Source organism: Loxodonta africana, chromosome 8 (assembly GCF_030014295.1).
Source record: "Loxodonta africana isolate mLoxAfr1 chromosome 8, mLoxAfr1.hap2, whole genome shotgun sequence".
Taxonomy (NCBI): Eukaryota; Metazoa; Chordata; class Mammalia; order Proboscidea; family Elephantidae; genus Loxodonta; species Loxodonta africana.
The window spans coordinates 80958555-80983451 of NC_087349.1; the positions used below are offsets into that span (position 1 = coordinate 80958555).

The window sequence follows — 24897 nt, forward strand, 5'->3', positions numbered from 1 at the left end:
CGAGTTGTAGTATTTCGGTCTTTAATTAACAGTAATATTTCTTCTCCATAAGGATAAGTTGATTCTGCATAGTGTTTGCACAAGAGCAGTAACCTACCGACGTGAGAAGCCTGAAGAAATAAAAATAGATATCAGCAAATTAAATGCTCATGAAACTTTCCGTTGCAACTTCTAAAGAAGATAGAAAGTACTTTGTGAGAAACTGGACATTAAATGATTGCTCCTAAAAATTCTCATTTTAAAAGTCACAGGAGGAGTCAAAATGTTCAAGGTCATACCAGTTGCTGGTTGTTCACTCGAATGAAGACTGACAGCATCCTCATCTTCACGTGACTCACGTAGCTGCTGAAATTTCCAGAGAATAATGTCTTACTACTGTTTGAGACTAGTGTCGTGGTAGCACTTTACTGTAATATATAACTTATTTAGATCAGCATAGAATGTAGGTCATCTGAAGAGCACTGATTACACTTTACAGGTACCTGCCATTCCTAGCTTCCCAGAGAGAGACAATGCTGTGAGAAGTTCAGCATTTTGTCACTACAAGGGTACAGTATTTCCTGCACTGAACATGTATGTGGATTTAAAAAAAAAAAAAAAAAATCAGTTGTACTAATTTTGCCAAACACTTCAGCAGTTGGCATTGAATAGACAAGAACAGCTAGATGAATAAACGGTGAGCATTTCACTTGTTCCAGAGAAGAAGAGATAGACTCTTGGTCTCACAGGAAGGGATGTTGCTTTTGAAAGTAGTTTTATGCATGTGTGTTTATGTTCTCTTTCTTTCTTTCTCTTTTCATAAGAGGGATACTAACTCCAACCTCCTCTCCTCTTTGTCTTTATATTTGGTTCTTCTTTCTTACAGGATAAGTTTATATATGTCACAGATGACTGGACTAAATAAGTGCTAAGTTACTACTGCCATAAAAACCTAATAATACAATGTCACTTTATGAAAATACTGGTTTTTAAAGCTGAATACTTAATAAGGGACACTGTAAATTATCATCAGAACCTGAATAGCTTCATTGTTTGTGGATGTGGAGTTTTGTACCTTCTTACCTGGTAAACTGGATAAGTTGTTTCAACAGCTCACTTATCTAATCAGTAAGCTGAAATTCACAAGATATGTAGAAACTCTGCCATCAAGCAAAGTGCCACACTTTTGAATGAATTTTCTTAGATTTTAACTCCAAATAGATATCAGCATTTTTCTAATCAAAAGCTATATTATTTTTGTTCTTCAACACAGCCTAAGGACAATATTTCCCTGATCCATCCCATCTCACCAGAATCCATGAAAGTATAAAGTTAGAGGATGGTAGAAGATACCTTAGAAATAAGCTAATTTGCCTTTTGGTTAGTCAGAGAACTGAGACTCAAAGTTTAAATGGTTTCTCCAAAAACACCCAAATGATAAGTAGCAGCATTAGAAAAGGGTGTCTGTCATATTGCCAGGCCAGTGTTCATTGCACAGTTATCATGCTACCTCTTGAATCTTTAAAATATTCAATTGGACAAGTATTTTCAAGGTAATTTACTGAGATCTTAAGTATATGAGCATGTGAAAGTTTGAAAACCAAATAGAAAAGAGTAATTCAAAGTGAATTTCCCATAACCAGCTTCCTACTTTTGTGATAACAAGACTAAGAGACTTAGTTAAGCTTGACATAACTCTAGGGGAACCTACTCACACATTGCTTGAGTCAACAGCGCTTCTTGTTCCCCTGAGTGGTGCAATGCTCAACTCCAGAACTTGATAGAGAGGCAGGAAGCTTCTGACTGTTCTTCAATGGAAACTTCTTCACAATTACCATATCCCTGTTGACTCCTTAAATCTGATTTGATTGGATAGCAGTCCAACAGTCCTGTGTGCAATACAGAACAGTGCCTATGACGACGAAGGAATTTATTTAAAATATCTTCTTATAATTAACTCCCCACATTTGCTGTCTTCCATCACTTGAGTTAATCAAAGTGCTAGATATTTGCGTCTTAATGAAGACTAGCACCCACCCCATATTCAGCCCTAAAGAGGAGTGAAAAGCTTGGAATAAGTTGTTCTGGAGCCAACAAACACAGATACTCCACTAGCTGTCTCCCACAGCCAGACAATCATAACGCTAAACTGAACTGCATTTCCTTCCCAAAATGAGAGATTGGGGACTTTGACATGATTCAGTACTGTGACTCACTTGTGTAAGAAACCTTTGATCACCAAGGAAAATGTAAAAATCACGTTTTGCAGCCTACCTATCACACATAACATCTTTTTTGAAAAGAAAAATAAATGGATGCCTGACAACTCCCATGAAAGGAGAATTTGGAATATATCCATTAATTTAAATGCTGATGATTTATAAAATGAGCATTGCAATGTTCATAAAATAATTTCCATGTGGAATAAATTATTCAAAAGAGCATAATAAAATGAAACCCTGAAAAATCCAGGCTTCATATTTTTTACACCCTCGTTAGTTTGCACTAACTTTGTAAGAGGCCAAGGCTGTTATGGTTGGAAGGGACAAACTTCCTGATAGGCGTTTCAATGCTAGATGATGATTGTAGCTACGCTTGTGATGTTTTGTGCTTTCTTTTTACTTAATGATCTAATTCTTAAAGATCTTAGTGCTTACATTTTACTTGAATCATTCATGTTTTCCTGTATAATGGTTTGTAAGAAGAGAATTAATATTTGACTAGTTAGAATTAATTTAAAAGAGAAGGGAAAACAGGGTATTCTTAGATTTAGTAATTTATGTAAATAGAGCCTATTTTCAACTAATATAACAAAAGGAGCCTTTTGAGATTCATTGATATTAAACACAATTAATGAAATTTTAAATTGTTAGCAAAATCAAGAACTTGAATAACACTTTTGGTATGACAACATTTTTGTGCTCTAAGGTATGTAATGATCTAGAAATGTGTCATATATACACTACAATATAACTGCATTTTATTTCTTATACTGCAGTATGTGTGCATTTATAAACATTTGATATATTTTTGGAAATTTTTTAATATTAAGCCATAGACATTCTCTGAAAGACTCAAAAATTCACTAAGAATCTGATTATGTTCTGTGTTTAATTCATCTTTGGCTTTATAAAGCTAACCACCTCCAAAAAAAAAAAAAAAAAAAAACTAAGGTTAAACAGAGTAGAAATCTCTAGAGGCAAATTTTTCAAAACTGAAAATATAAAGTTAGTGAATACATCCGAGGTGACAATTCACCAGAAAATAAGTTTCAAATAATTTTATAATATTTACTTAACCCATATTGGAGATACTTATATCTGTAACAACAGGCATCGTGAGACACTGAAATGTGGTTTTTATAGACTGAAATTTTCTCTCCTTATAATTAAGCTTTTTTTTTTTTTTTTTAATTCCTCATGGGATTTGGTAACCTAGGTAAGATTCAATGTAAATGTTTCCTTCCTTTCTTCACACCTTTGTTTCCACTTGCGGATCCCAAGAGAGTGCCCTAAAGCTTCAAGCTCAATAAGTTAAATTGTGAAAAATAGCTGAATGTAATGGTATGATGTTGTTTATTTTCAAACGTCTTTTATTGATTTTAAAACTCAGTTGACTCTATGCTCCTGAACGAAGACAGACCAATGAAAAACTAAGAATTTTAAATTTTCACAATTGTTTGAATTCCTTTCAATTTTGAAAGATTTGAGATATGTAAGTTTTCACGAAAGTCTCAAGTGAAATACAGCTTCTTGAGAGTTCAATCATGTGCATATTGTATTCTGTTTACTTACTCTTAATATTTAATTTAAGACTATCCTTATCTGTATTGACCTTAAGAACTCTATTTCATGAGATGCAAACATATTTTTTAAAGGAATATGGAACTAGCATTCTTTAGAATCATTTTTTTTAATAATTCCTCTATTGCAAATGTATTATGCTTAATTGATTATACATATCCATATTCAATCTCATTGATTCTAAGACACTCACTTTTTGGAGTTAACATCTCTGAAATTGTGATGTAACTTGGAATTGTTGGCATCTTAGGTACAGCGTTTAGAGTTGTGTGTGAATAAATATTACACTAATTCATCTTCAAACATATATATGGGTATGGGGTGTTCCTTTTCTAATAAATAATTGAGAATCCATTTATGACAACACGTGAAGCCAATTTTCCGTGCAGCTGGGTCACATACAATGCAAAATGGGGCCCAGCAGTCTTATACGAGCTCAGATCCTGCTGATTTTTGGTTATAAATGCTCTTTCAGGTTCTTATTTATACTTTTTGCTGGTGGCTGTGGTTTTAGCCAACCCGAAGTTAACTGACGGAAATCGGTAGGTTTCTGTCAGATTTGGGAACAACTCTTGATTCTTTCAGTTCCTTTCTAAGGGATTCTTTTTTATGTGATCATCTCAGTTTTAAACAGAGAAACTGGAAAAATATTACATAAAACCATCATAATTAGATTTTTCAGCATCTTAGATGTTTTATGTCCATAAGGGGAGAAAAAATGATACAACCAACCTGTGCTGTGGAAAGCAGTGTTTCTCTTGACCCTCCGACTTTCTTTCTTTTTTTTTTTTAATCACTTCTGTTTTCTCATTTGATTTTTTTCTTGGCTCTGATAAAGTTACCTTTAAGCCCATGTAATGACTACCATATAACTGTATATTTAAGTTATTTGAATTATATGACACAATTATTCAGCCATCTGGGCAGCTGTTAATGAAATACCTGAGAGTAATAACACTACTCTTTTGTCTACCTGGAATACTTTTCTGCATAAAATTTTATCTTTGTAAGTTAACTCCGTTAATCAGGTTTCTAGCCTCTGCAAGCTACTTCTTAAGTTAAAAATGTCTGATGCAACAATATAAAATACCACTGCAGTCTTCAAGAATGGAAAATATGTGATTTACACAAAAACCTTTTGACTTTACACAGTCCCACAGATACATGTGATTTTGAAAAGAATTATACACAATGAGAAGTATGGTATATAGATTATATTAAGAATATTGAGTATAAAATATTTTAATTCTAAATTATCAGAAGAAATAAATTTGCACATACTAATATAGAAATTCATTTTGCATATATTTAACATACCTTGAAAACTATTTTACATTTACCAGCTACTTCTTTAAAGTTTTTAAACCTCTGAAATAAATAATGTTTTTAAATTATCAGTAACATTACTTTGTTTCACTTACTATGTACTGCCTTTGTAAAAACAAATTTAATATAGAATGTATTTTTAAATGAAAATATTTGAATATAAAATAGGTCTAAGAAATAAATTCTCATTAAACATATTTCTTATCATTTCCAGCTTTGAATTAAGTAAAGTTAAATTGACTTAAATATGAAAAATTGGTAGATATGGTAATTTCACATACTATGAACCTGTTCATATAACTCTGACTACTAACTTCTATTTGATGTATTTATTAAGGAGCTGACACTGTAGTTTGTGGTGAGATGTTTATTTTTCTAACAGAGCTTATAACAGTTATGACAAGGCATTTAATTAATGCATCATTCTGTTTAAAAGTAGGTGTTAACCAATATGAAATTTAATGTTTTGAAATAAAAAATGTAAAGATCTAAAAATGCTCCGAATGCTTTTTTATGTACACAATGTGCTACATGACCGTCTAAGCATCCAGAAGACAGCACATTGTCAAATGGGGTAAATGAATAATCTGTTTTTTAAGGATCAGCACAAAGACAGTTCCTATGAAGTGGAGGTTAAAGATGACCCAAATGTCCAACGTTTCCACATTGCTGTACCACTCCATCATCTTTAATGTCAACCACTCCTCAGCACTTTCCTTCCTGTCTTTGGGCTCTGTAATTCACTGCCATGTCTCACAGAACTCACAAACTGTATCAAGGCAACGGCTCACGTGGCTGTGGAGGCCATGGGTCAGGTGTAGGCTTCTCCTTACATGGCTGCAGGGGCTGATGAACCCAAATCAGTGGGCCAGATGACAGACTGCTGGCTCACAAGGCTGCAGAAGCTGGCTAATCAGGTCAAATGATAGACTGCTGGCCCATCGGGCTGCAGAAGCTGGTGAAGCCCAGAATCATGAGGAAAGATGGCAAGCGACTGGCTCAAGGCCCAAGAAATGGAGGTCAGACAATGATACAGGATCTAGGTGCAGAGAAAGAGAGCCCTGCCAGAGCACCTACATATATACCTTGGATTCAGGCTACACCCCAGGGAAGGGCATAACTTGAGCAAGGGTAGGACTTTAGTCGTGCCCTCCTGCAAGCCTGTGACTCAAGATACACCCCACACTAACCCTGCCTCATTAACACGTATAGAGATTAGGATTTACAACACATAAAATGGAGGATAACTGGGATAATTACACCAGATCACAAAATGAAGGACAACCATGTAATACTGGGAATCATGGCCTAGCCAAGTTGACACGTAAGCCAACAATCACAGTTTCCACATACCTTATTTGTATGTTGTTGTTGTTAGGTGCCACCGAGTTGGTTCCAACTCTTGGCGACCCTATGTGCAACAGAACAAAACACTGCCCAGTTCTGTGCCGTCCTCACAGTCGTTATGCTTAAACCCATTGTTGCAGCCACTGTGTTAATCCATCTCCTTGAGGATCTTCCTCATTTTGCTGACCCTCTGGTTTACCAAGCACAATGTCCTTCTCCAGGGACTGATCCCTTCTGACAAAACGTCCAAAGAGTGTGAGACCTAGTCTCACCAACCTTGCTTCTAAGGAACATTCTGGTAATACTTCTTCCAAGACAGATTTGTTCATTTTTCTGGCAGTCCGCGGTATATTCAATATTCTTCTCCAACACCACAATTCAAAGGCATCAATTCTTGTTCTGTCTTCCTTATTCATTGTCCAGCTTTCACATGCATAGAAGGCAATTGAAAACACCATGGCTTGGGTCAGGCACACCTTAGTCTTTAAGGTGATCTTTGCTTTTCAAAACTTTAAAGAGGTCCTTTGCAGCAGATTTGCCCAATGCAATGGGGCTTTTGATTTCTTGACTGCTGCTTCCATGGCTGTTGATTGTGGATCCAAGTAAAATGAAATCCTTGACAACTTCAATCTTTTCTCTGTTTATCATGATGTTGCTTATTAGTCCAGGTGCAAGGATTTTTCTTTTCTTTATGTTGAGGTGCAATCCATACTGAAGGCTGTGGTCTTTGATCTTCATTAGTAAGTGCTTCAAGTCCTCTTCACTTTCAGCGAGCAAGGTTGTGTCATCAGCATAATGCAGGTTGTTCTTGAGTCTTCCTCCAAACCTGATGCCCCGTTCTTCTTCATACAGTCCAGCTTCTTGGATTATTTGCTCAGCATACAAGTTAAGTAGGTATGGGGAAAGTATACAACCCTGACCCACATCTTTCCTGACTTTAAATCACATAGTATCCCCTTGTTCTGTCCAAACAACTACCTCATGATCTATGTACAGGTTCCTCATGAGCACAGTTAAGTGTTCTGAAATTCCCATTCTATGCAGTGTTAATCAATAATTTGTTATGATCCACACAGTTGAATGCCTTTGCATAATCGATAAACCACAGGTAATCATCCTTCTGGTATTCTCTTTTTTGCCAGGATCCATCTGACATCAGCAATGATATCCCTGGTTCCATGTCCACTTTTGAATCTAGCCTGAATTTCTGGCAGTTCCCTGCTGATATACTGCTGCAGACGCTTTTGAATGACCTTCAGCAAAATTTTGTTTGCGTGTGATATTAATGATATTGTTCAATAATTTCCGCGTTTGGTGGTATCACCTTTCTTGGGAATGCGCATAAATATAGATCTCTTCCAGTCGGTTGGCCAAGTAGCAGTCTTCCAAATTTCTTGGCATGGATGAGTGAGTACTTCCAGCACTGCCTCCATTTGTTGAAAAATCTCAATTGGTATTTCATCAATTCCTGAAAACTTGTTTTTTGCCTATGCCTTCAGTGCAGCTTGGACTTCTTTCTTCAGTACCATTGGTTCCTGCTTATATGGTATCTCCTGAAATGGTTGAACATCAACCAGTTCTTTTTGATATAGCAACTCTGTGCATTCCTTCAATCTTTTTTCAATGTTTCCTGAGTCATTTAATATTTTTCCCCATAGAATCCTTTAATATTGCAACTCGAGGTTTGAATTTTTTTCTTCATACCTGGGGTAAAGACTGCAGCACCCGGTATTCGCAGGCAGTTTCTCATCCAAGTACTAACCAGGTCTGACTCCACTTAGCTTCTGAAATTAGAAGAGATTGGGTATGTTCAGGGTGGTATGGCCGTAGACCTTTTCATAGTCCCACTCAGTCATTTGATGTGAGTCACAAAGACTATGACTAGAAAGGCCATATCAAGTAATTCATTGTACCACATAGGGAAGTGGATTATTCATACACTGTCAGTGGCAGAAGACATCACATATTTCCAAAAAGTTACTACTTCCAGAAAATTGTAGGGTCACTGATGAAGAGAGGGGCTATTTCAGTTGTTCTGTTTCCCTTCTGATAGCTGCCCAATAGTGGAAGGAGAAAGGATATTCCAAGCACATAGAGCTGAAAGAGTAGCTAGAAACTAAAACAAGCTTCTTCCACCTGCCAGAGATGGCTACTATCACCCTGATATAGATTTAACATGTTCATGAACTTCAATTATTCTTAAGGTCACATTTAAACAATTGAAATTTATTAACTAACCATGCATTGTGATTTCTCTTATTTGACCTAGGAGAGAGGGTGAAGCAAAAAGGGGATGGCACATTAAAAAGATGAATAAGATATGTAGACAGATCAATTCCCTGTCCTCAGGGAGCTTCCTAGAGTTTGAAGGAAAAAGTATGCATAGCACACCTTTAAACAGAAGTATTGTCTGGGAGAGAGAGAATGGAAACCATCAAGAGGGATCACAAAGCCTTTGGTTTTGAGAATTCATCCCAATTGGGCTTAGGCTGAAGCCTTGAAGACTCAGAATCCTGATTTGGTTATGATTCTTCCTTCCCCCTTTAGTAACAGGATCCCACCTCCTGAGTTTCAGTACAGAGTTTCAACAGAGCACACAGCTGACACTTAAATTCCCAAACTCCTTTGCAGCTAAATGTGGCTACAGAACTAAATGTTGGCCATAGTGACAGTGGAGGAAATGATAGTGCAACCTCAGGTCTCACTTTCTCTCCCCCTCCCTCCCTGTTGTTTGACAACTGGAGCAGCTGTTTTGGTGAAGGAAGCCCCGTGCTGAAACTGTCAAACATGGATTACTCACAGCAAGACCCATCCTGATAGGGAAACAATTACAGCTAAAACCACTGCATTTGTGGGGTTCTGATATGGGGCAGTTCTACTCTGTCCTACAGAATTGCTATGAGTCAAAACCAACTCGACACTGGTGGGTGGATGTTATTGCAGATAGGCTTTACTTTAATGCCATAGTCTTCATATATAAACATCTTGTTGAATTCTCAGTGATACGTTGCAAGGAGAGTTCTGTTTCTCTCCATTTTTTCAAATAAGAAAAATGAGACACAGAGAAGTTAAGGATCTTTTAATAAACTCATGCATCCATTAAGTAGCCAAAGCAGCATTCATACCTAGATCTGTTTTTCTCTCCATAAATAACTGATCATATGTATTGTGAGGATAGATTTTACTAGTTCAACTCTCAGAAGTTAACCTTTGCCCCCATTCAGTGTAAGACACATGCAATAAATACAGCTGAGGAGCTGATATATGTGCACAAATATTACACAGGAAAAAAATGAGAAGAATTAGAAATGACAGACAAAATGCTGGGTTCATTCAGATGCACAAGTTAGGTTGAGACGTATGAGAAGGCCCACGGAGGAAACAACATTTGGCCTCAGCCTCAGAGGAAAGGTGAGCTGGACATGCAGAAAGGGAATTAAAGGAGTTCTACGGGAAGGGCAAAGCATGACCAAAGCCAGGAAAGAGTGAGGACTCCGTTCAACAGCATTGGTATCTTGTTGAGATACAGCATTGGATAATGAAAGACAGTAACCCGCAGGTGCTAGTTATGGAGAGCTTGATTTCTAGGCTAAAAAGTTTGAACTTTGGTTACTAGGAAAGGGCAAGCCTCCGACGTTTGTGCATAGAAAAGTGATATGCTTGGAATTAAATATGGGTGCTAAGTACTCATATAAACATAATTTTTAATTAAACTTTAAATTTTATACCCTCTCATACTTAATTTAGGAGCCCTGGTGGCACCGAAAGAAGTCCTGGTGGTGCAGTAGTTAAGCACTTGGCTGCTAACTGAAAGGTCAGCAGTTCGAACCCACCAGCCTCTCCACAGGAGAAAGATGTGACAGCTTCTGTAAAGACTTACAGCCTTGAAAACCCTATGGGACAGCTTTACCCTGTCCTATAAGGTTTCTCAAAGTGGGTAAGGGCTTAGCTGCTGACCGGCTGCTAACCAAAAAGTCGACAGTTGGAATCCACCAACCACTCCTTGGAAAACGCTACAGGGCAGTTCTGCTCTTTCCTATGGGGTTGCTGAGTTGGAATCGACCCGATGGCAGTGGGTTTGACTTGGTTTTGTATAAGGTTGCTGTGAGTCAACATCTACTCCATGGCCGTGAACTTTGGTTTGGTGGCACAATGGTTGGGCACTTGGCTGCTAACCGAAAGCTCAGTTTTTCAAATCCACCAGCTGCTCTGCAGGAGAATGATGTGGCTCTCTACTTCCATAAGGTTTACAGCCTTGGAAACCCAATGGGGCAGTTCTACTCTGCACACATGGGGTCACCATGAGTCGTAATCAACTCCACAGCAACTAACAACAACTTGTTCATTGAGAAAAGAATGCACAGGATGTGATACCAAACATCAAACCTTGGTAACAAATAAATGTTCAACAAGAGGAGATTGGTTACATAAATTGTTTTTGAATGGAACAGATCGGTGCGTTTATCATAGCAGAGTAGAAGGAGAGAGTTCAGAGGAAAATATTCATGTTGGGAAGGTTTGGATGGTTGCACTGTAAAATAGGAGGGCAATCCAAATTGTGACAAACAGGGCCAGGGAAGTGAGCTTGGATACTTGTCATGAGGAAGTAAAGGTCTAGACAAAAGTAGAGAAGGAGGGAATATGAGCTACTGCTGCAAGGAAGACTTGAGAGAACTTGGGAACTGGTAGATAGAGGCAATAAGGAAAGGTGTTAGTCAGAGGGGAATCGGATGCCAGCTCCAAAAGTTTACTGCAGACTTTTATCCAAACTGGATGAAACTCCCAACCTAGTCTCACAGACCACATTGCTTTGGCAATACATAATTTTAGACTAAGTTCTAACTTCATCAAAATATTTGTCCAGTCAAATCTAAAGTTGGGAAATTATAGACTATGTCAATGATCATACTTGCAAATATTATCAAAATAAACCATTTGAAAGACAGGCAAGGTCCTTTTTTAATGTAATTATCCATATATGACTATTTTGGTCATAATATTCACAGAAGCATTGGCAGTCTGCAAAAGAAAAACCAATGGTGCCTTGTCCTTCAACTTGGCAACCCTGTAGCACATATTTGGACTGGTACATTATTTAGTACTCAGCCTAGTGCTGTTCAGACTTCTCTCAGCAAATTGCCTTAAGGTTTCAAATATTCATAGATTAGAGTGGTGACGGGGAAACTCTCTTTATTGAGCTTTGGCATACTCTACGCTGTTTTTCCTTTGTTATGACTACAAAATTCATTCTAACCATCATTGAAGTCTTAAAAGATAATTATCCATTTAAGAATGTCTTAATTTGTCATTAACAAGTACTTCTTTTTTTTTTTGCTTTTTCCCCTCTGGATAATCTGTAAGTCAGTGGATATCAAAAAGGGTTATTCTTTGACAAGCAAAGTCAGCATCTCCTGGGAACTTGCTAGAAATGCAAATTCTTGGACCCTAGCCCAGACCTCCTGAATCAGAAACTGGGAATGGGGCCCAGCAATCTGTATTTTAAATAGTTCTCCAAGTAATTCTGATAACTGTCAAAATTTGGGAACTATTTCCATACAGAGTGAAAACTAGTATCCAAAGACCATAACCATAGGTTATGTTCACCAATGTACCTAGACCAGGGCCTGGATCATAGCAAAAACAACAACAACAACAACTTGTTGCTGTGGAGTTGACTCTAACTCATAGCAACCCCATGTGTTATAGAGTAGAACTGCTCCATAGGGTTTTCTTGGCTAAAAGTTTGGCAGTTCAAAGCCACCAGCAGCTCCACTGGAGTACAGACCTGGTGATCTGCTCCTGTAAAGACTACAGCCTAGGAAACCCTATAGGTAAGTTCTACTCCATTATACATGGTCACTATGAGTTGGAATCAAGTTGACAGCACAAAACAACAACAATCTTTACAGAAGAAGATTGCCAGGCCTTTCTTCTACAGCACTGCTGGGAGGGTTTGAGTTGCCAACCCCTAGGTTAGTAGACCAGTGCAAACATTTTGTGCCATCCAGAGACCTTGGAAAATACCAAGTACTCAACAAATAAATGTTGAGTGAGTCGACGATTTTCCATTTTCTCTGGGCCCTTTAGACACACCCCTGACAAAACATTGTGTTCAAAATTTGTTCTTTCTTAGAGTTAAAAGGAAAGTAAGTCATAAAATAATTGCATGTCATGTTGTTTTAAAAAATCCACTTCATTACTTTCTAAAAACAGCTTAAATTCTCCAGTGTACATAGAGGCCTACAGGAAATATTGTGCCTAAGGCCGGTCTTCATTTTTCTCTCACTGAAACCCTTTATATTCTCCTCAAAAGCTAAATTAATGTAGTTTTAATTGTGATATAGTAACAGTTCTCTATCACTGCTATAGTTCATAGGGAAATTCCTAACTGGGTCTCTTGAGTTTCATCTTGGTCAAAAGACTAGATTTTTTCTTCATACTTTGCATGCAACTTCTCTCCCCTCTCTGTTCAGAAGTGTTTAAGTATCGAGGTCTGTAGTTCTCTGTGTAGTACCTGGGGTCTGAAAAGCTTGCAAGCAGCCATCCAATGTACAAAAGTTGGTCTCTATTTGCCTGGAGCAGCAGAGGAAGATAGAGAGTCAGGAATTAGAGGAAGAACTGGCATAAGTGTCCAATCGCCTCCATGAACAACTGCCTCATTTGTTGTGAGACCAAAAGAACCAGATGGTGCGTAGCTACCATTACTGAACATTTTGATCAAATATTCATAGAAGAATACTGATCAAAAGGGAGGGAAATGCAGAATAGAATTTCAAATTCTTATGGAATCCAGACTTTCTGGAGCCATTGAGGCTGAATGACTCCCAACACTACTGCCCTGAATAAATCATTAAACCTTAAACCAAAACTATCCCCCGACTTCATCTTTAAATCACACCATAAAGTTCAGCTTAATTAGAAGAGAATGTCCACCTCGAGCATTGTGTTCTTTTAAAGAATTATCTATATGAAAACAAACTGATAACACCAAACTGAAAGGTTAGAGCCTTACAAGGCAATGAATTTTGTGTTGATGATGGTGAAACAATTCAGAAATGAATATCAAGAAAGATGATACAACTTAAAGAATGTAACCAATGTCACTGGGTTGTACATATAGAAATGGTAGAATTGATGTATGTTTTGCAGTGTATATCTTCACCAGATCCGTTGGTCATGTATAGGAATGCAAGGAGGACAGCCACTCCCAAGGATGGCAGTGTTTAGAATCCCTTCCATTCTACAACCTAGTCCCTGTCTCCCACTTTAAAGAATCCATATTTGTTTACTCTTTTTATCTTAAGTCTAAGTCATGTTTTCTTCCTTGCCTTCGACCCAATTTTATCTGATCTTGAGAAAAGAAAAAATTGCTTTGCATTCAAACATTCAAATTTGTCTTTCTTCCACTAAATTTTTGTCTATTTTATTAATAGTTCTGGTTTAGTTTGACTTGAAAAAGTGAAAATGAGTCCCAGGGTACCAATGAATAGCAAAAGGAAAGGGAAACAAAAGGTGGAAACGATCTCAATGTCCATCAGCAGATGAATAGTTAAACAAAATGTGGTATATACATACAATAGCCATAAAGAGAAATGAAGTCCTGATACATGCTACAACATGGATGAAACTTGAAAACATGCTTAGTGAAGAAAGTCACAAAAGGACAAATACTGTATGATCCCACTTCTATGAAATATCAGAATAGGCAAATGTATAGAGATCAAAGTTTATTTGTGGTTACTAGGGGTGGGAGGGAAAGGGGAAGAGGAAGTCATTGCTTAGGGGGAACTGAGCTTCTGTTAAGGGTGATGGGAAAATTTGGCAATGGATATGGGTGATTGTTACACAATATGAACAATGTAATTGATGTTCCTGAATTTGTACGTTTAACAAAATGTTAAAAAGGCAAATGTTATATGTGTATATATATATATATACCACAATTTTAAAAACTATTTTTAAAGAAGGGAGGAGAGATATATATAAAAATATATGGAAGGGTTAGCCATACACAAAAAAAATGAGTGAACCATCAATAAATAAAAAAGAGTGTGCTTCCCATCACTGGAAAAACTGAACCAAGTCAGAAGCTAGGAGATCAACTGTCAATATATGTGTATATAGGTATGGAGCCTTGGTGGCACAGTGGTTAAGAGCTCAGTTGTTAATCAAAAGGACGATGGTTCAAATCCACCAGCCATTCCTTGGAAGCCCTGTGGGGCTGTTCCACTCTGTCCTACACAGTTGCTATGAGTCAACAGCAATGGATTTGGTTTGGTTATATATATATATTTTAAGCAACGGAACTTCTTGGACTGATGGAAAGTATAAATCTAAAAAGCACAGACTTGTTCAACTCAATTCTCCGAGAACCTTCACCTGGAAGATAGTATCATGGATCTACTTACTATGTTAGGCTTTTTATGAGCTGTGATTTCTGTGTATATTCCATTTTCCTAGTAACCTACTAAATGCAAAATAGGCCAGTACATAATTTAAGATATAAATTGTTTTAGTGAAAGGGTCTATCTTCTCTTACAAGTGTTTATTGTTCAGCTAGAGAGAGTAACTGGCCATTCTATTCTCATATTTAGTGGGTAAACCTGAAATAAGAAAGTGAAAAAAATTCAATTTCTATGGGCAAAAAAGAACAGTTTTTAAAACCTAAATTTTGAGGTTGTTTTCCAGTATTGAGAGCAGAAAAATAAGTAAAGTGATTATATAACCCAAATGTAAAGTAACATCAAAATCAAAAATAATAAGATGGCAAACAGTCAGCAATAAAAAATGCAATAAATATTTTCTATTCATATAGTGGAATATTGTATAACCATCAAAATATTTTAAGAAAAATAATGAATAACCTGGGAAATACTAACGGTATAATGAGAAGAAAAACTACATAACGAAACTGTATTGCATATACAGAATTTTTAAAACAATAAGGAAATAGCTCAAGGGATTAGTTATGTTTTGAGGGTTATTAATTATCTCTTGCGAGTACAATCATATTTATTGTTTTTGTACTTCATTGCCTCATGGTCTTCTTCCACATAAAGCAGTCTGTCCAGTTGGGTTCTAATCCGCCTTCCCTCAGCCTACATATGCAATGCCATTACCTTTGCCACTAATTCCCCTTCTCTTTCCTCGTTCTCCCGGTCTGTGTTCCCCCAAGTGTAGTCCATAGAAGGTACTGTGGGAGCTTGCGTGTTGCTGTGATGCTGGAAGCTATGCCACTGGTATTCAGATACCAGCAGGGTCACCCATGGAGGACAGGTTTCAGCTAAGCTTCCAGACTAAGACAGACTAGGAAGAAGAACCTGGCAGTCTACTTCTGAAGAGCATTAGCCAGTGAAAGCCTTATGAATAGCAGCAGAACATTGTCTGGAAGATGAGCCTCCCAGGTTGGAAGGCACTCAAAAGATGACTGGGGAAGAGCTGCCTCCTTGAAGTAGAGTCGACCTTAATCACGTGGATGGAGTAAAGCTTTCAGGACCTTCATTTGCTGATGTGGCATTACTCAAAATCAGAAAAAACAACTGCAAACATCCATTAATAATTGGAACATGGAATATACGAAGTATGAATCTAGGAAAATTGGAAATTGTCGAAAATGAAATGGAACGCATAAACATTGATGTCTTGGCATTAGTGAGCTGAAATGGACTGGTATTGGCCATTTTGAACAATCATATAGTCTACTATGCTGGGAATGACAACTCGAAGAGGAATGGTGCTGCATTCATCATCAAAAAGAACGTTTCAAGATCTACCCTGAAGTACAACACTGTCAGTGATAGGATAATATCCATACGCCTACAAGGAAGACCAGTTAATAAGACTATTATTCAAATTTATGCACCAACCCCTAGAGCCAAAGATGAACAAAGAGAAAATTTTTATCAGCTGCTGCAGTCTGAAATTGATCAAACATGCAATCAAGATGCATTGATAATTACTGGCAATTGGAATGTGAAAATTAGAAACAAAGAAGAAGGATCAGTAGTTGGAAAATATGACCTTGGTGATAGGAACAATGCCGGAGACCGAATGATAGAATTTTGCAAGACTAATGACTTCTTCATTGCAAATACCTTCTTTCAACAATATAAACGGTGGCTATTTTTTTTTTTTTATACACATGGATGGATAACCTGGTGGCATAGTGGCTAAGTGCTGCAGCTGCTAACCCAAGGGTCAGCAGTTCAAATCCACCAGATGCTCCTTGGAAACTCTATGAGACAGTTCTACTCTGTCCTATAGGGTCACTATGAGTCGGACTCAACTTGAAGGCACTGGGTTTGGCTTTTTGGTTATACACATGGACCTCACCAGATGGAGCACACAGAAATCAAATTGACTACATCTGTGGAAAAAGACGATGGAAAAGCTCAATATCAACAGTCAGAACAAGGCCAGGGGCCAACTGTGGAACAGCCCATCAATTGCTCATACGCAAGTTCAAGCTGAAACTGAAGAAAATCAGAGCAAGTCTACGAGAGCCAAAAATATGACCTTGAGTATATCCCACCTGAATTTAGAGACCATCTCAAGAATAGATATCACACATTGAACACTAGTGATTGAAGACCAGACGAGTTGTGGAATGACATCAAGGACATCATCCATGAAGAAAGCAAGAGGTCATTGGAAAAGACAGGAAAGAAAGAAAAGACCAAAATGGATGTCAGAGGAGACTCTGAAACTTGCTCCAGAACGTCAAGCAGCTAAAGCAAAAGGAAGAACTGATGAAGCAAAAGAACTGAACAGAAGATTTCAAAGGGCCTCTCGAGAAGACAAAGTAAAGTATTATAATGACATGTGCAAAGAGCTGGAGATGGAAAATCAAAAGAGAAGAATGCGCTCAGCGTTTCTCAAGCTGAAAGAACTGAAGAAAAAAATTCAAGCCTCGAGTTGCAATAGTGAAGGATTCTATGGGGAAAATGTTAAATGACACAGGAATCATCAAAAGAAGATGGAAGGAATACAGAGAGTCGTTATACCAAAAAGAATTAGTCGAAGTTCAACCATTTCAAAAGGTGGCATATGATCAGGAACCGGTGGTACTGAAGGAAGAAGTCCAAGCTGCTCTGAAGGCATTGGCGAGTAACAAGTCTCCAGGAATTGATGGAATATCAACTGAGATGTTTCAACAAACAGATGCAGCGCTTGAGGTGCTCACTCATCTATGCCAAGAAATATGGAAGACAGCTTCCTGGCCAACTGATTGGAAGAGATCCATATTTATGCCTCTTCCCAAGAAAGATGATCCAACCAAATGTGGAAATTATAGAATATCATTAATATCACACGCAAGAAAAATTTTGCTGAAGATCATTCAAAAACGGCTACAGCAGTATATTGACAGGGAACTGCCAGAAATTCAGGCCAGTTCCAGAAGAGGACATGGAACCAGCGATATCATTGCTGATCTCAAATGGATCCTGACTGAAAGCAGAGAATACCAGAAGGATATTTACCTGAGTTTTATTGACTATGCAAAGGCATTCGACTGTGTGGATCATAACAAACTATGGGTAACACGGCAAAGAATGGGAATTTCAGAACACTTCATTGTGCTCATGAGAAAGCTTTACATAGATCAAGAGGCAGTTGTTCAGACAGAACAAGGGGATACTGATTGGTTTAAAGTCAAGAAAGGTGTGCGCCAGGGTTGTATTCTTTCACCATGCCTATTCAATCTGTATGCTGAGCAAATAATCTGAGAAGCTGGACTAAATGAAGAAGAACGGGGCATCAGGATTGGAGGAAGACTCGTTAAGAACCTGCGTTATGCACATGACACAGCCTTGCTCGCTGAAAGGGAAGAGGACTTGAAGCACTTACTAATGAAGATCAAAGACCACAGCCTTCAGTGTGGATTGAACCTCAACATAAAGAAAACAAAAATCCTCACAACTGGACCAATGAACAACATCATGATAAACGGAGAAAAGATTGAAGTTGTCAAGGATTTCATTTCACTTGGATCCACAATTAGCAGCCATGGAACCAGCAGTCAAGAAATCAAAAGACACATTGCATTGGGCAAATCTGCTGCAAAGGACCTCTTTAAAGTGTTGAAGTGCAAAGATGTCACCCTGAAGACTAAGGTGCGCCTGACACAAGCCATGGTATTTTCAATCACATCATATAAATGTGAAAGCTGGACAATGAATAAGGAAGACAGAAGAAGAATTGACACCTTTGAATTGTGGTGTTGGCGAAGAATATTGAATATACCGTGGACTGCCAAAAGAACGAACAAATCTGTCTTGGAAGAAGTACAGTCAGAATGCTCCTTGGAAGGATGGTGAGACTGCGTCTTCCATACTTTGGACATGTTGTCAGGAGGGATCAGTCCCTGGAGAAGGACATCATGCTTGGCAGAGTACAGGGTCAGTGGAAAAGAGGAAGGCCCTCAATGAGGTGGATTGACACAGTGGCTGCGACAATGAGCTCAAGCATAACAAAGATTGTAAGGATGGCTCAGGACCAGGCAGTGTTTCATTCTGTTGTGCATAGAGTCGCTATGAGTCAGAACTGACTCGATGGCACCTAACAACAACAGTCCATAGAAGAATATTGCCACCAGTAGCAGATGATAAATAGTACATCACTTTTTACAATCATTTGGAAAACTATAGCAATGAAGAAAATGATCAGAGTCACTTAAATCACTCTGTAACTCAACATGACCAAGAATTTAACTCGTTTTAGAAGACTAAGTGTCTTTTCTCACTCTATGGGTTAAAGTATAATTTGAAATTGGATAAATAAATGCCATTTTCTTTCTTTTCAAATACCAGAACAATAATATCAGGATCTTCTCAGGAATGACTTTGGATATAATTTAATAGCCCCTTCTTCCCTGACCAGATATTCTGAAAAGATCAAAAACACATTCTTTAAAAATATTTGCAATTATACTGTTCAATAGTGCTTTTTGAAAAAATATTATTAAAGTTTATATTTCACCGCATTTAAACTTTATGAGCTTACTTGAAATAAAAAAAAAATTTATCTCAATTTACAGTTTATTTTTTTGGAAGATTGGTTATTTTTCAGTTGGCAATTTCCTAGGGCTCTCTTTGTTTGACTTGAGAGTTTCTTTCTCTCTCTTTTTAATAGAAATACAAAGTATTTTTTAACGTTTAAAATGACCATAACGCTACCCTTTTGCTCTTGAATAAACTGTAAAAAGACAAATTATTAAGTTCCAAGGCTTCATTGTCTTATCCTCTCATGGCATTGACTTCATTTGGGATAAAAAAAAAAAAAAATTATGTAGAACTCTTTGAGTCAAAATTGGATGACTAGAATGATAACTATATATGCCATCTTTTTAATATCATCTATGAAAAATTTTTTTTTTATGATAAATACTTGATTTAAGTTTTTTCCTAGCTCCTCAGTCATTTAGTAAGAATAAGCATACATCTTAGCCTTCTATTCTGATAATGGGTAGATAATGGTCTAATTAGTCGGTAATCACTTGAACTGAGCAGAATAGAAGAAGAAACCCACACAGTTCCAAAGAACTGAGGGAAAGTAAACGAGTTCTTAAAAATGGCGGTGAGTGAAGGCGTCAGTGAATTTTCATGATTGGTGTGGGTGGTTCAAGAATAAGGGAGAGACAAGTGGTGAAGAAAGTGTTACAGCAGGAAAAATCTCCACAATTTATATTCCAGCCCTTATTCACACACACACACGCACGCACGCACGCACACACACACTCACAACATTCACTCTGCATGAGGTGTCCTATCAGTCATGAAAAAACTGGACAGGCATCTTTTGAATTTTTTTCCCTTATTTATAATTTACATACAATATTATAAGTCTTAAATTTACAGCTTGTTGAGTTTTGACAAATGTATGCACCCATGTAACCACTACCCCAATTACAATGTAGAACATTGCTGTCACTTCAGAAGGTTCATGCCCCTTCCCAGCCAATAAATCCTGTCCCCTTCTAGGCAACCACTGATTTCTCCTACGGTAACCAAACAGCTTTGTTATTTTTACTTTCCCTCAGAATTAACCGCCCCTCACTTGATATTTGTCCAAACCCAGCTTCTCATAACAACACTAAAATATGGAATATTTTATTAAACTCCATTTTTTTTTCTTTAAGTCGGATTTATTGTAGTATCCTATAGAAAAATTCACTCCTTTTAGGCATATGCTTTAATGGATTTGACAGATATATGTTATCACTATCACGATAGGATATAGAATATTTCCATCACCCCCAAAAGTTACCTATGCCCCTTTATAGTCAATCTTCTTCCCCTGTTTCCAGCTCCCGGCAAACATCAATTTGTTTCTGGCCTGTAATGGATTCAATTGTGTTCCCCTGAAATTTGTGTCAACTTGGGTAGGTCATGATGCCCAGTACTGTATGATTATCCTCCATTTTGTAGCTGATGCATTTATACTATGTGTTGTAAATCTTAACCTCCATAATGCTAATGAGGCAGGATTAGAGGCAGTTATGTTAATGAGGCAGGACTCAATCTACAGGATTAGGTTGTATCTTGAGGCAATCTCTTTTGAGATATAAAAGACAGAATCGAGCAGAGAGGAGAGAGACCTCCTACCACCAAGAAAGAAGAGCCAGGAGCAGAGTGTGAACTTTGGATGTGGGGTCCCTGTGGTGAGAAACTTCTAGACCCAGGGGAAGATTGATGACAAGGATCTTCCCCCAGAGCCAACAGAAAGAGAAAGCCTTCCCCTGGTGTTGGTGCCCTGAATTTGGACTTCTAGCCTTCTAGGCTGTGAGAGAATAAATTTCTGTTTGTTGAAGCCATCCACTTGTGGTATTTCTGTTATAGCAGCAGTAGATAAGTAAGACACGTCCCTATAGTTTCCATTTTTCAGAATGTCATATAAGTTGACAGTATTTTTTGTATAGTTTCTTTCACTTAGCATAATGCTTTTGAGGTTTGACCATGTTTGCATACATAAGTAATTCATTTTTATGACTCATTTATAATATCGCACTGTATGGATACACAACAACTTGATTGCCCAGTCACCAGATTATGAGGATTGTGAGGATGGAGCAGGAACAGGAACTGTCAGTGTTTCCTTCTGTTGTACATAGGGTCGCTATGAACAGGAACTGACTGAATGGCACCTAACAACAACAGCTAGTGGGCATTTGGGCTGTTTCCAGTATTCAGCAATTATGAGTAAAACTGCTATAAGTAATCACATAAAGGTCTTTATGTGGACATGTGCTTTTATATTTCTTCCTTAAATACCTAAAAGTAAGATTGCTATGTCAAATGATCAGTATATCAGAAATTATCAAAGTGTTTTTGCAAAGTGACTATACCATTTTGCATTCCCATCTGCAATATATGAATGTTCCAGTTGCTCATTACAAAGTACATCCTTGCTAGTCATTCATGATTGTCAAGGTTGTGTGTCAACTTGACTGGGCCATAATTCTCAGTGGTTTGGCAGTTAGGATGTAGTTTGGCAGTTGTATAATGATGTGATCACTTCCATGATGAGATCTCATGTAATGTGATCACCCCCATGACGGGATGTGTTGTGAGTAGCCAATCAGTTGAAAGGCAGCTTCCTTGGGTGTGTGACCTACATCTTATATGTCTGGAATTTCTGGCAAAGCTTGTGTGCTCCGCTCTGGATCCTGCATTTGTCTCATCAGCATCTGACCTCAGTTCCTGGGACCTGAGCCAGCAGTCTGCTGTCTCACCTATCGATCTTGGATTCATAGCCATGAGCCAGTAGCTGCCATCTGACCTGTAGATTTTGGGTTCATGAACCCCTGCAGCTACATGAGTCAGGAGAAGCCTCCGGCCTGAAGTTTTATGCCTGACCCACAGACTTGGGAATTCCCAGCCTCTACAACTGCATGAGCCATTTCCTTGAGATAAACCTGTCTATTTATATATCTACCTATATATATGCATATACACTTCACTGGTTTTGCTTCTCTAGATAACCCAGCCTAAGACACTAGTACTTTGTAGTGTTGGATTTTCAAGAGCTATTCTAGTAGGCCGATCATGGTGGTTTCAACTTGCACCTCCCTGAGGAGTACCTGGGTGGTGCAAACAGTTAAGCATTCAACTACTAACTAAAAAGCTGAACCCATCCAGACATGCTTTGGAAGAAAGGTCTGGCAATCTACTTCTAAAAAAAACAGCCACTGAAAGAAAACCCTACAGAGCACAGTTCTACTCTGACATATATGGGTTTGCGTGAGTCAGCGTAGATTTGATGACAACTGATTTATTTGTCTTATTCTGTAAATAAAGATAATATTTGTTCTTCCTTTTCAATCTGCATGGCTTTCATTTCTTTAACTTACCCTATTGCACTGCCTAGGACCTCAAATACAACACTGAGTAGGAGTGAAGACAGCAAACATCCTCGCATTGTTTCCAACATTAGGGTGAAACCATTCAGTCTTTCACAATTAATATGTGTAGGCTTTTTATAAATGAGAAAACTCTCTTCTGTTCTTAGGCTGCTAAGAGTTCTTTTCATGATGTATGCTGAATTTTGTCAAATGCTTTTATTGCATCTTTTGACACGAACAAATGTGTTTTGGTTTTAGCCTGTTGATATGGTGATGTACATTGATTTGATTTTTAATTGTACTTTAGATGACGATTTACAGAACAAACTAGCTTCTCATTAAACAGTGCACATATTGTTTTATGACATTGGCTAACAACCCCACGACACGTCAATACTCTCCCTTCTTGCATTTGGGTTCCCTATTACCAGCTTTTCTGTCCCCTCCTGCCTTCTAGTCCTTGTCCCTGAGCTAGTGAACCCCTTTAAACCCATTTTGTTTTATGGGACTGTCTAATCTTTGGCTGAAGGGCGAACCTCAGGAGTGACTTCAATACTGCGCTAAAAAGGTGTCCAGGGCCGTACTCTCAGGGTTTATCCAGTCTCTGTCAGGCCAGTAAGTCTGGTCTGTTTTTCCGAGTTAGAATTTTTGTTCTACACCTTTCTCCAGCTCTGTCCAGAACCATCTGTTGTGACCCCATTTGAGCAGTCAATGGTGGTAGTCGGGCACCATCAGCTGTGCTGGACTCAGTCTGATGGAGGCCATGGTAGTAGCGGTCCATTAGGCCTTTGGACTAATCTTTTCCTTGTATTTTTAGTTTTCTGCAAGATCCCTTGCTCCCAAAGGGGTGAGACCAGTGGAGTATCTTAGATAGCTGCTCACAAGCTTTTAAGATGCCAGATGCTATTCACCAAAGTAAAATGTAGAACATTTTCTTCATAAACTATGTTATACCAATTGAGCTAGATGTTCCCCAAGACCATGGTTCCCACAGCCCTCAGCCCAGTAATTCTGTCCCTCAGGGAGCTTGTATGTGTTTATGGAGCTTCTATGACCTTGCCTTTTACAAGTTCTGCTGGGTTCCCCAGTATTGTGTACTGTCTTAACCTTCATCAAAGTTACCACTTATCTATTGTCTATTCAGTGTTTTTCCATACCCACTCCCCTCCCTTGTAACCATCAAAGATTGTTTCTTTTAGTGTGTAAACATTTTCACGGGTTTTTATTGTAGTGGCCTCATACAATATTTGTCCTTTTGTGATTGACTTATTTCACCCAGCATAATGACCTCCAGATTCATCCATGTTATGAGGTACTTCACAGATTCATCATTGTTCTTTATTGTTGCATAGTATACCATTGTGTGCATGTACCATAATTTGTTTATCCATTCATTTGTTGATGGGCATAGAGGTTGTTTCCATCTTTTTGCTATTGTGAACACAGCTGCAATGAACATGAGTGTGCATATGTCTATTTGTGTGACGGCTCTTATTCTCTAGGATATATTCCAAAGAGTAGGATTGCTGGGTCATAAGGTATTTCTTTTCTAGCTTTCTAAGAAAGTGCCGTATTGTCTTACAAAATGGATGTACCATTTTGCATTCACACCAGCAGTGCATAAGAGTTCCAATCTCCCACAGCCTCTCCAACATTTGTTATTTTCTGTTTTTTTAATTCATGCCAGTAATGCTGGGGTGAGATGCTATCTCACTGTGGTTTTGTTCTGCATTTCTCTAATGGCTAGTGATCACAAGCATTTCCTCATGTGTCTGTTAGCCACTTGAATGTCTTCTTTGGTGAAGTGTCCATTTCCTTTGCCCATTTTTTAATTGGGTTATTTGTCTTTTTGTTGTAGATGTGTTGGGTTTTCCTGTAGATTTTAGAGATTAGACCTTTGTCAGATTTGTGATAGCCAAAACTTTTTTCCCAATTTGTAGGTTTTCTTTTTACTCTTTTTGTGAACTCTCGATAAGCATAAGTGTTTAGTTTTTAGAAGATTCCAGTTATCTAATTTATCTTCTGGAGTTTGTATGCTGTTAGTTATGGTCTGTATCCTATTAAGGCCATGATTGTGGCCTCTAGCCCCCATGTGTCTGTCAG

At 38.0% G+C, this 24897-nt stretch overlaps 1 protein-coding gene across 3 annotated transcripts in view; it reads left to right on the top strand.

Moving 5' to 3' along the window:
* The window catches only part of ITGB8 (integrin subunit beta 8), a 111288-nt gene extending 92765 nt beyond the window's left edge, over positions 1–18523 (top strand). For all 3 annotated transcript variants that reach the window (XM_023544371.2, XM_003407087.4, XM_023544373.2), the window contains one exon: positions 53–18523. In XM_023544371.2, the coding sequence (XP_023400139.1) occupies positions 53–175 (123 nt within the window). In that variant the 3' untranslated portion in view covers positions 176–18523. The remainder of the gene's footprint in view (positions 1–52) is intronic.
* Positions 18524–24897: the final 6374 nt, after the last annotated feature.